Source organism: Hemitrygon akajei, chromosome 7 (genome assembly GCF_048418815.1).
Source record: "Hemitrygon akajei chromosome 7, sHemAka1.3, whole genome shotgun sequence".
Lineage (NCBI taxonomy): Eukaryota > Metazoa > Chordata > Chondrichthyes > Myliobatiformes > Dasyatidae > Hemitrygon > Hemitrygon akajei.
In genome coordinates, this window is record NC_133130.1 from 22,171,666 (window position 1) to 22,184,583 (window position 12,918).

General features: G+C 38.8%; 1 protein-coding gene across 7 annotated transcripts in view; it reads left to right on the plus strand.

Annotated features, from left to right (window-relative positions):
• akt3a (v-akt murine thymoma viral oncogene homolog 3a) overlaps positions 1-12,918 on the plus strand; it is a 442,785-nt gene that overhangs the window by 422,023 nt on the left and 7,844 nt on the right. For all 7 annotated transcript variants that reach the window (XM_073050478.1, XM_073050483.1, XM_073050481.1 and 4 more), the window contains one exon: positions 7,656-7,758. In XM_073050478.1, the coding sequence (XP_072906579.1) occupies positions 7,656-7,758 (103 nt within the window). The remainder of the gene's footprint in view (positions 1-7,655; positions 7,759-12,918) is intronic.

Below are 12,918 nucleotides of genomic sequence, written 5' to 3' on the forward strand. Positions count from 1 at the left end.
TATCTTGTGGCCTACTACTTGTCCAGTTAGTACATACAGAATATAAAACTGAATTTTATAATCCAACAATGTGCCAGCCTGAGACTAGGCAGAAAATCTAAGTGGATCTTGCTTTCTGACTTGTTATGTTTGATGATGGTAAGACCAGCGTTTGAATGCGCATCCCTAATTTTACATCCTAAAGGTAAGCTGGTGCAAACGTTCTTAAGTGAGTGTGTAAATGGCAAATAAAAATTATTGAAGAAAGTTGATGGGCAGTAGGGGTGGTTTACAAGAAATAAAAGGGGTGGGAGTGATAAAACTGCTCTGCTGAGAGATGGCATGCACCTAATAGCCATTGTACTTGAAGTTTTAGTGAACCAGTTTAACCTTCTGTGTTAAGTACTGTAAGTATGACATCAGGAAGACAGGCAAGTGGAAAGTGAGTTAAATTAATAAATGGAGGCAAGGTAGAATATACCAGACCCATAGAATGCACATCCTGTGGTCTCCATGAATTTGAGGATACAGCCTGCATCTGGACAGACCACAAATGCTAAAAGTGGTCTATTGAAGGATTTTAAGCTTCAGTTTTAGGCCTGGCATTATGGTCCATTTTGTAACTAAATATTTGTAGGTAGCAAGTTTCTAAAGGTAATTCCCCCACAGATCAGGGTTCTGTGACTCAGGTACAGACAGCTGGCACAGATGATAATATCTGTAATGATAGAAGGGATTCCCTAGGGGATAGAGATTAGAACAAAGCCTTGGCATTGTCCAAATGAAGAATATCAACCTTAAATATTGATTGCTTCCTCCACAGATGCTGCCTGACCTGAGTTACTCCAGCAGTTTATTTTGCTCCAGATTCTAGCATCTGTACTCTCTTGTGTGTCCACAGCTTTGTGGCTTATCTGCTGGACAGGAATAGGATGGAAGGAAGGGTCAAGTGATAGGTGTAGGGAATTCTGTTGTTAGAGGCACAAACAAGCATTTCTGCATTCACAGATATAATTCCAGGATGATATGTTGCCTTAATGGTACTATGATTATGGATGTCACTAAGCAGCTATAGAATATTCTCGAGAGCATGGATAAGCAGCCAAAGGCTGCAAACCACATTAACAACATCAGTTGCAGAAGAGTAGTGCTCCTGCAGAGGTATTTTGAGATGTTACAAAAGAGATGAGGAAGCAAGACTTCAAAGAGTGATAACATTCAGATTGTTTTCTGTTCCACATGCTTGTGAGTACAAAAATAGGATGCTGCCAATGAAAGCATTGTTTGATGAGTGTTTGTGCATGAGGAATGCATTATATCTAAGTATTGGGATAGTTTCTGGGAGCAGTGCACCTTCGAGGTGCCAAGTAGGTTGCACTTCAGAAGGACTAGAATGTTTGCTTGAGCAAATGCTAACTATTTCATCTGGCTTTGCAGGGAAATGAGAAACTATGTACAGATTTTGGAGGGATACAGGAAACAATAAAAATAAGAGAAAAGTAGTGGGCTTCGAAGCGCAAGCAAACAAAGTTTTAAAAAAGAAATGAAAATTTAGTCTGGCTGTGCAAAGGTGTGTATGTGTGTGTGTGTATATGTATATATGTATGTGTGTATATATGTGTGTATATATATAGAGGGAAAGTAGGGGGATAGAGGGGAAAATATAAGGCACATTTCCTGCAAAAACAAAACAAAAGAACAGCAATAATTGGTGGAACTGTGTTTGGGGACACAAAAATGTGAAGGAGTTAATTACCCTATAAAATGTATTCAGAATAATATTTTACCCATAATGTAGGCAGAATGCGGAATGGGACAGCGGTGGCCATTGTGGTACATAGAATTCTGGATTCACTTTTGGGGAATGAAGCTAGCACGTGAAGGGAATATCTATTAGAATTATGGTAGTGATCACAATTGTTATTTTTAGCAAAGGAAAACGGGAATAAAGATTCTACACTGGACCACATCCAGTTTTTATTAGATTAAGCCGTAATTAGCATAGACTGGAAGTAGCTACTTGAAGAAATTCAAGGGGTTCAAGATAAACATGTTCCCACAAAAAAAAAGAGCAAGGCTCCATTTGAAGAGTGTCAGGTTGACAGGATCTTTAATTGAGGGAGAAAGCTGCACTTATGTCAGCCACCCAGTGTTTAACTACAGATAATTTAGAAGAGTAATGAAAGAAAGAGTGAAATTAAAAGAGAAGTTAGGGGGGAAAATGTGATAAAAGTAATTTTTTTTAAAAATCCAAGAGTGAATAAAAACTATTAAGGGCCTAAAAGGTAACCAGACTAAGGTGTCAGATGATGTGGGTAAGGTGCTTGATATTGTTTGACTTTCCTCCCAAAAGAGGGGAGCGGATGCAGTGATTCTAGTTGCAGGGAAAAAAAAATTAACTTTTGAGGGTTGTGAATAAATGTAGCTAAGGATAAATGCTAAGGGGTTTAAAATGTCTCCCAAAATGTAAGAGGAAGCCAGGAAGTAGTTTTTCAATCCTTCCTGGCTACAGGGCAAAAGCCAACAATAAAATAGGAGAATTACCAGTAGTGTATGTTCTTCTGAAAAAGAGAAGGGAGGGATAAACAGAATTATTAGAGGCTACTTAGTTTAACTTTATGGGAAAGGTATTGTGCCCAAAGGAAACTGGGCAGCAAATTTTGCACCTCAGTCATCTTCTGCAACAAGTTCACAAGGAGACTTTCAAGCTACTGTGAAGGCTCTGAACTGCATCAGCTAATTTTCAGCATGCAGCTAAACACAAGGTAGAACTCACTCTTCTGTTACTGAGTTAATTTAACCAAAATACTCTTATAATTACATTGAGGGACTGTATAAGTATTTATAGAAATTCACAGATTAATCAGTGACTGACATCATGGATTTTTTCAGGGAAGGAGGTAACAAAAAAAGCGGCACAGTAGCCCATTTAATTGAACTGCTTTGCACAGGTTAACCAAGTACTCCTGAATTGCCCTTGTGATGCTCAGTGAGGAGGAGATGTAACCAACCCAACGTTTGTCCACCAATAAGGATATCAAGGATGCATGGCAAAGAGGCCCAGGTTTCGAAACTTGGTGATGTTTGGAGGAGGTGATTCTGTTGACTGGGTAGTAGTCGACAGAGAGAGACTGACTTGTGCATTAGTATGATCCAGATAGTTCAGAACAGAATAGAGAGTCAGTGACATGGCATCAGCTGTTGACCTTTTCTGGTAATAGGTAAATTGAAATGGATCCAAGGCACTTCTGTGGTAAGTTCACATCATAAACAACCTCTTGAAGCACTCATTTGGATGGATGGTAGTCATTAAGGTAAGGCACAGTGCTCTTCTTGGGGACAGGTTCTATAGATGCCGCTTTGAATCAGCTAGGAGCCTCAGATCGCCAGATTGAGAGGCTAAAATGTTCTTGAATGCACCAGCTGGTTAGTTTGCTTTCTTCTGAATCTGAAGTTTTCTTTAAAGACTTGAGTACAATTTATAGATGATACTTAAAAGGATAAGAGTGGCCTAGAAATTGCCACATTTCTCTTCATCTTGCCAGGCCTGTGGTACCCATGCTGTCTTTAAACTTAAATGCTTCACTGGGAAATTTATTATAATGCTGTGAAACATTTTTTTGTTTTTTAAAAACAGTGAATTAATAGAGTATTGATAGAACTAAGGTCAATAGTCCAGAAAGCCTGTCAATTTAGCACCAACAAAGGCTCAGGTGTGCTAGATTATTGGAATTTACTTCATTTTCACTTTCCTTTCCCAGTTGTTCATCAAATTCTAGTAAAATCAAATAATTGTTACAGTGTAAGAAAGGCCATTTAACTTATTGAGATTGTGCCTGGTCCTAGTAGAGAAATCAAGTCAATTCCATTTTTTCTGTCACATCTTTGGAAATTATTTTCTTGTGCCCATCTGCAACGTTTGTATTTCTCAAAACCTTGACTGGTTCTGTTTCCTCCACCCCTTAAGGCAATGAGTTTCAGATCGTATCTACTCTCTTTTTGGGAAAACAGGCTTTTCCTTAAATTCTCTCTTAATTTTTGTCCAAGGTTGGCAATATTTGCTTCCGATCCTTAAACCATCTTTTATTGGGATCACCTCCCCTCTATTTACTTAGGTTTTCAAAAGCTCAGTCACATCTCCTCTCAACCTTTGCTTCACTGGAAGCAATAATCCCTAATCTCTCAAACGATTTTATAATAAATCTTAGATGCACGATCTGTAGGAGCTTTGTCATTTCTGAAGTGATCAGAATTGGGCATACTACTCCATTCATAGCATAACAAATGTTTGGTAAACATTTAGTTTAATTTGTGTTCTGTGCTTTTATTATGAATCCCTGGATAGCACGTTCTTACTAACTATTCTCTCCGACTCTCTTTATGAATATGTATCTCTCGACATCCTCCATGGTGTTCCTTCACACACCTTGGATTTGTGCCATTTAGATTGTATTGCATCTTATTCTTTCTTTCACTGTCTATCTTGCCAAGTTTTGCATCAACTATGTTTCTATATTTGGATGTTTTAATCTGCACATCATGCCTCAATCATCAAAATGTACTTTAAAAAAAATGCCAGTGCTCTTGAAAAATGACCAGTGAGAAACATGGGTTTGTAAGCATGCTGCACTTTAAACAAGGTAAATGTTTGTTGTTGGTTTCTGCTTTGTCTTCAAGCTAGTCCATCTTTGATGCCACAGTACTGAATTTTCCTAACCAGACTTTTATCAAATGCCCTTAAAAACCACTTAAGCATCATCTATCCATTTGTTAGCCTTCATTTTTACCCCATCAAATAAATCATTTGGGTCAGATGAGCAGTGCATATCTTTAACTACTCAAGTGCTAATTGTGTTTGCCCTATAGTTGCCAAGCATACTCTTCCACACTTTTTTGACATTTTCCATTTTCCGGTCCTTTGGTATCCAGTTCCTTGCTTTCATTCAGGTCATGGCAAGCCCAGTTGCAACTTCTATCCTTATCTCCCACTTCTCCCAATGATGCTTCTCACCCAGACTAAGTGACAGTCAATTAGTCTTGTCTCCTCTTTATCAATTTAAAATTTTATTTCTACACCCTTCTATTGGGTAACAGTTGTTTCTTACAGAATTGACTAGCAGTACTTGATTCTGCTTCATCCTAATCTGACCTGTTCTTATCCTTAGATGTTTCCATACCTCCACTCAAGTTCTCTTTTAGATTTCTCCTTACCCTATCCTTTACTGAATCACATGGTTTAGATTAATAATCAGTGCTTGCCCAGTGGTCCTCTGCTGACATATAGTTCACCTCAATCTCAAGCGTCTACCTCCTCACTGGACCAGAAATATACAGATCTAGGAAGTTCTTCAGAACAAATTTCTGAAAAACCTTTCCTCCTTTGTCTTTCATTACTTTGATTAATATTATTGTGATTGAAATGTCCAGAGTTTCAGCATTTTAAAGTTATGGTACATCTCTGTAATTTCCAAGAGAATTACACTACATTTGTTCTTCCTAATGAAGAAACTACCGTCTCAGAAATTATCCTGCATTAATCAGTGTGACTCGGGTTTGCTTGAGAATTTTGCTTTTATTTCCTCAAGAGTTTGAATAATCTGCCTCTGAATGCCAGGTATGGAGTAGAACAGTAATAGTTGAGGTTAATGTTGTGCATATGTAAATGCTGAGGGAGTCTGAATCAAAGAGCAAATTTAAGTGTACACTTTGTATGGTCTACTTCATGCACATACAGGTGTTTGGTTTATTGGCTTTTGGAGGCAGGATCTTGAATTAAGCCTCTAAGACAGTGCTACATGAGGTCATTCTTACCCTCTGCCGTTAGGCTCTGCAGCTGGGGAAGTGATGACCCCTCCTGTTAGTCTGTTTGAGGTAACTTATTTTCTATTCTTTCTTACTTCTCTTCTAATATTTGTATATCTGTGCACTTGTAATGCTACTGTGACACTGTAATTACCTTTGGGATCAATAAAGTATCTGTCTGTCTGTCTAAATGGAACTATTTCAATGTGCATTGCAGAGTAACAAGACAATATGATCTCCAGTAGTGGCTTGGTGCATCTTCAGGTGTGATTATTTTAATTGGATAGTTTCAGATACAGATAGTGGGACCACTGATTTCTGGTTTGTCAATACCGCCCTGCTAAACTGTAGTGTTGTCATTCATCATCATTCTTACAATTAGAGTAAAAAATTTGACCACCAAGTACCCTATATATACATCAATCCCATTTGATTTTTCTCACATTCCTATCACAGTCACTATCGCACTTAAGGTAATTTGCAATGGTCAGTTAACCTGCCGGCCTGCATGTCTTGTTGGGGCTTGGGACTGCAGGCCTGGAGAAAACTCATGCAGTCACAGGAGAATTTGCAAACCCAACACTGCACCAGAGGTGAAGCCTTCTCAGATTCAGCGTTTCTACCAGTTGTGCCACTGTCTCCTTTTGTCCAGTGTCCTATACGTCTACTATTAATAGTGCTGTTTTCAATAGCTAATTAACATGTTACTATTCCAGCCTTTTCAATATTATTTTAATAAAGATGGTAATTGCAGTAGTACACTTCAGTATTTTAAGTGGTGAGATATTTTGTGTAAATATCAAAATTTATCATTGAGTTAGCTGAATCAGAAAACCCTGAGTCTATTGTAATTATTCTCATGTATATGGCAGTGGCAGATTTGAAAATATTAGGAATATCAGGTTTGTATGTTGGAGTGGCCTGCTATGCCACTTTGGAGTTGCATGTTAATTGAACACGTTATCTCTGGTTTGCTAATTAAGTAATTTACTTGAAACTGTATCATGCGTTAGTGATTCTAGGTCATTTAATGTGAGTGATGTTGTTGACCACCAGAGACATTTGGTATTCTGTATTGAGTTCCTTGTTAATTTTGCTTTTCCAGGTAGAACTTCAGAAGTAATTTTTTTTCAGAAATGTACGTATTTTTACACAACATAGGCTTAAACTTAATAGGTATTTAGAAATAGATAGATATTATGGCTATGGTTTTGAAGTGATTTTACTTCTGAATTTCTTTGATTGTTTTAGTTGATGATACTGATTTCATTTTCAATTACCAAATTTCCAGAGATAGAGAGAAAGCTGATCTAATGAGAACTGTTTTACCTGTGTAAAGTAAGATGGGGGGGGGGGGGGGCTGCTTTTGTTTTGTAAAGGCAATCATTTATCAAACTTGAAATGGATAATTGAAAAGTTTTAAGTTAAAAATAGGACATTGCTGAATTAAGATCTAGAAGTTTTAATATTGTCAATAAATGGTTGTGTTCCAGGAGAAAATGGCATGATACAACCTGAATGAATTTGTACTGAAGCCTATTCTGTATGTAAACTATGTCTTATTATCCTGTTTCAAGAAACCTACATCTAGCTTTTTTTCCCTTAAACCAAAGATTTTTAATTTTACCTCAGTAATCAGGTTAGTCGTGTGCATTTGTGCTGGGGTTTGAAATTTTCCTGTTGAGTGCATTGGCATTCAAAGGTTATTTGATCAATAGCCACTCAGGTGATGTTTGTAATCATATTTGAAATGCCTTATTATTTTGCATAATTTAAGCCCAGTCATTCAGCTAGTAGAGATTACCTCTCTTAATAGCTATTGATATTCTCTTGGTTTTCTATGGTATTAATTGCTTTTGCTTTTGCCTTTGCAGCTTTTACCTCCTTTCAAGCCTCAGGTTTCATCTGAGACAGATACAAGATATTTTGATGAAGAGTTCACTGCTCAGACCATTACAATAACTCCTCCTGAAAAATGTAAGTGACAGTGCAAAGTAAGATGGAGTTTGTAATTGTGTTTAACAGTAGTTTTCAGTACTTGACAGAATTAGGCTGTCAAGAAGTTCTCATTTTCCCCTCTTTGTGAATGTCCTAGCCTTAAGTTGTAAGCTGAATGTTATTAGACCTTTGTGTCAATGTAGTAAAATAGAGCTGAAAATAACATTTAAAAAGCATCATCTCTCTGAATGTTGCCTCATTTCTGTTTGTAATGAGAGAAACAGGGTAACTGCATGTGATTCATGTGTATTGTTAATTCAGCTCACAGGAGGAGCTAAAATATGAGATGTTAAAAATTTAACATCTAGCAATCTTGTTTCATTTCGGCGAATTAACTGTGAAATCTACCAGTGTCTTTTTTGTAGAAAACACAATGTATAAAAGTAGTTTAAATTTCTTATGAATTCTGGTTACTGCTTAAAAATTCAAGCAGATTTTATTTTGTATTGGTTTATTACAACAATCTAGGTGTTTAATATGAAATACAGGTGGCTTTGACTTTTGAAGAATTTTTTTTAAGAGTAATTGCAAGTCATGGATTAGGCTCTCTGAAACTGGCACAATTAACTTGTTTTCATAAATTCCTGTTCAGTTGTGAAAGTAATTTAGTGAAATTAGATTTCATAGCATGTCATTACTCATAAAATTGTGGGAAAGAACTCAGACTTTATAAAAGCATTGAAATATGGTAGTTTCTGACAATGAAGTAGTTCTTGAAGCAATTCTGTTACGAATGATACATCTGATTATAGCTGTTCTGATACAATGTATAATGTTCACCTCAAACAGCTCAGATTATTGTTTTACATCACTCTACCAAGGCTAGTGCTTCTGGAGTAATAGTATTAAATAGTCTATTAGATCAACTGCATGCCTACAGTAGATATTGTATGTACAAGAGAAGGTCAGAGGCTGGTTACTTTGCAGCAAATTGCTGACTTCCTGATACCCCAAGACTTTCCACCATCTACAGAACATAAATCAGGAATTTATTTATTATTATTTATTGAGATACAGTGGAACAGGCCCTTCAAGCCATACTTCCCATCAACCCCCATTTAACCCTAGCCTAATCATGGGACAATATGCAACGATCAATTAACCCACCAACCTATATGTCTTTGGACTGTGGGAGGAAAACAGAGCGCCCAGAAGAAATGCACATGGTCATGGAGAGAATGTACAAACTCTTTACAGACGACGGCAGGAATTGAACCCGGGTTGCTGTTACTACTGTTACGTGTTGTACTAACCACTACGCTACTGTGCCATCCCTAAATTATTCTCCACTTGTTTGTCAAGAAGTTTAGTGTCATCCAGATCAAAGTAGACTGTTTAACTGGCAGTACATCCATCACCCATCTTTCATACAGCATTACTGCATGATATACCATTACAAAATGTCACCTAAGCAGATATTACAGCACTTCTAAAACACAAGGATAAGTGGATGAAGTGCATTGGATCAGCAACATCTTCAGGTCATCTTTCAAGCTGCACACCAACCTGACTTGGAAATGTATCAGTGAATAAGAACGAGGGAGAGTGGTTTCCTGATTTTTGCAGAGAAGAGTCCAAAGCACAAATGTATCAATGCATGGCGTTATTACATTCATGGTAGTTCATTGAAAGCATATGAGTGGATGGTTCTTGCACTTAATACCCACAAGATAGAAGTTTCCTACCAGCCTGCCCTGCTAGAGTGCACTGCCATACATTGACATGGTAACACCCTTAAAAGCATGGAATTAGGAGAGCCAATAAAGTTAGGATAAGTGATGAGACCTTAGAAAGTACTGAGGAACAGATTTATATATATTTTTTTATTTTAGTGAAAGATACGGCATGGAATAGGCCCTTCCAGTCCTTTGAGCCACATCGCCCAGTAACCCACAGATAAACCCTAGTCTAATCATGGGACACTTTACAATGACAAATTAACCTACCAACTGGTACACCTTTGGACTGTGGGAGGAAACCAGAGCTCCCGGAAAAAAACCATGCATTCCATGGGGAGGACACACAAACTCCTTGCAGAGGATGCTGGGATTGACCTCCGAACTCCAATACCCCGAGCTACAATAGTGCCACATTTACCACTACGTTACCTCTCTGGTTATGTTCAAGGATCTCCAAACGTAGCAGCAGAGACAGACAAGGTGAATAAGAAAATACAAGGTATAAGTGCCTTCATTAATTAAGAATATAATATAAAACAGACGTGGTACAACTACTGTATATCAAATTTTAATTAGACTACAGCTGGAACACTGTGCAGTCTGGTTATCACATAATGAGTATATGATTCTATTGAAAAGGGTGCAGAGGGGATTCACTGGGATAGGTATTTTGAATGATGCCAATCAGCGATTGAACAAATAAAAATAAGGCAGGGACAAGTGGAGCGGCTTTTATTGGCATGGACAGTGTTAGAGTGGTTATTTGAGGCTTTAGCTATTCAAGGCTTCAGCGAGGAGAAGGTTGTTCAAGAGAGGGCAAAAAACCTGTAGGTGGATTTTGTTTTTTGGCTAGGCAGCATCTATGGAAAAAAGTAAGCAGTCGACATTATCAGGCCAAGACTCTTCTTCAGACTCTAAAGGAAGGAAGGGGAAAAGCCAGAATAAAGAAGCCTGAGAAGACTCTTGGCCCGAAACACCAACTGTTTACTCTTTTCTATAGATGCTGCATGACCTGCTGAGTTCCTCCAGCATTTTGTGTATGCTGCTCTGGATCTCCAGCAGATTTCCTCGTGTTTTTGGTGGATTTTTTTTCCAGTTTATTTATTGTTTCCTCCTTTATATTTGCTCAGTTAGAGCAGTAAGGATGCCAGGCAGGCTGGGTGAATGCTCCTCTTGCGGGGTGTGGAAAGGCAGGGAAACCTTCAGTATCGCTGACAACTTCACCTACAAGCTGTGCACCCAGCTGCAGCTTCTAACACTCCATGTTAAGGAGTTGGTGCAGGTAATGGATGAATTCTGGATCATTCAGGAGACTGAAGGGGTGATAGACATGGGTGAAAGGTAGTTACGCCCATAGATGGGGACTGATTAAGGGTAGTCAGCATGGCTTTGTACAATGTAGGTTGTGCCTAATTAATCGTATAGAATTTTTTGAGGAAGTTACCAGAAAAATAGATGAAGGCAAGGTGGTGAATGGTGTATATATGGACTTCAGCAAAGCATTTGACAATATCCTGCATGGAAGGTTGGTCAGGAAGGTTCAGGCACTTGACTTCCAAGGTGAGGTAGTAAATTGCATTAGACACTGGCTTTGTGGGAGAAGCCAGAGAGAGGTGGTATATGGTTGTCTGTCTGACTGGAGGTCTGTGACTAGTGGAGTACCATCGGGATTAGTGCCGGGTCCGAAGTTGTTTGTAAAAAAGATCAAAGATCTGGATGATAATGTCATTAACTGAATCAGCAAATCTGCAGGTAACACCAATATTGGGGGTGTAGTGGACAGAGAGGTAGACTTTCAGAGCTTGCAGCGGGATCTGGACCAGATGGAAAAGTTGGCTGAAAAATAATGGATGTAATTTAATGCAGATAAGTGTGAGGTGTTGCATTTCAGTAGGATCAGCCAGGGTAAATCTTACACAGTGAACAGTAGGGCACATGGGTGGTGGGGGTATGGAGCGCAGTGGTCTGAGTGCAAGTCGGTGAGACTAGGCAGTTTCAGCATTTCAACACAGAGTAGATGGGCCAGGGAGCCTGTTTCAGTGCTGTGCTTTTCTATGACTCAGTAAGAGAGATTGGATAAACTTAAGTGTACTTTCCTTGAGAATGCTGAGGAGGTGTTTGATTGAGGAGTACAAAATTGAAGGATGTAGAAAGTGAGAATGCAGTGGTGCATAAAGTCACAGACAGACATACTTTATTGATCCCGAGGGAAATTGGGTTTCGTTACAGCTGCACCAACCAAGAATAGTGAAGAAATATAGCAATATAAAACCATAAATAATTAAATAATAATAAGTTAATCATGCCAAATGGAAATAAGTCCAGTACCAGCCTATTGGCGCAGGGTGTCTAGCACTCTGAGGGAGGAATTGTAAAGTTTGATGGCCACAGGCAGGAATGACTTCCTATGTTGCTCAGTGTTACATCTCGGTGGAATGAGTCTCTGGCTGAATGTACTCCTGTGCCTAACCAGTACATTATGGAGCGGATGGGAGTCATTGTCCAAAATGGCATGCAACTTGGACAGCATCCTCTTTTCAGGCACCACCGTCAGAGAGTCCAGTTCCACCCCAACAACATCACTGGCATGAGACATGAGATTTAGATAAGTGGAAGGAAACATTGTGGGGATTTTGAGAAATGCTTTTTTTTCATCCATAGGGTATTGAAATCTTAGAATGTATTGTTTGAGGAGAGTGATGGAAACATAATACCACAACATAGAAATCTACAGCATATTGCAGGCTTTTTGGCCCACTATGTTAAGCCCACCATGTAACCTACTCTAGAAACTGCCTAGAATTTCCCTACCACATAGCCCTTTATTTTTTTAAGCTTCATGTACCTATCTAAGAGACCTTAAAAGACCCTATTGTATCCGCTGTTACCATCGTCACTGGCATCACATTACACACACCCACCACTTTCTGTGTGGAAAAACTTGCCTTGGGCATTCCCCTTGTACCTACTTCCAAGCACATTAAGACTATGCCCCCTCGTGTTAGCCTTTTCAGCCCCAGGAAAAGACCTCTGGCTATCCACACCATCAATGCCTTTGATCATTTTATATTCCTCTATCGGGTCATCTCTCATCCTCTGTTGCTCCAAGGAGAAAAGGCCAAGTTCACTCAATCTATTCTCACATCCAATTCTCCAATCCAGGCGACACCCTTGTAAATCTCCTCTGCACTATTTCTATAGTATCCACATCCTTCCTGTAGTGAGGTGACCAGAAGTGAACACAGTACTTCAAGTGAATATATAGCTTTAACATTACCTCACAGCTCTTGAAATCAAACCCACAATTGATGAAGGTCACCACACCACATGTCTTCTTAACAACACTGTCAACCTGCGCAGCAGCTTTGAGTGTCCTGTGGATGCGGACCCCAAGATCTTGTTGATTCCCCATGCTGCCAAGAGTCTTGCCATTAATATTATATTCTGTCTTCAAATTTGA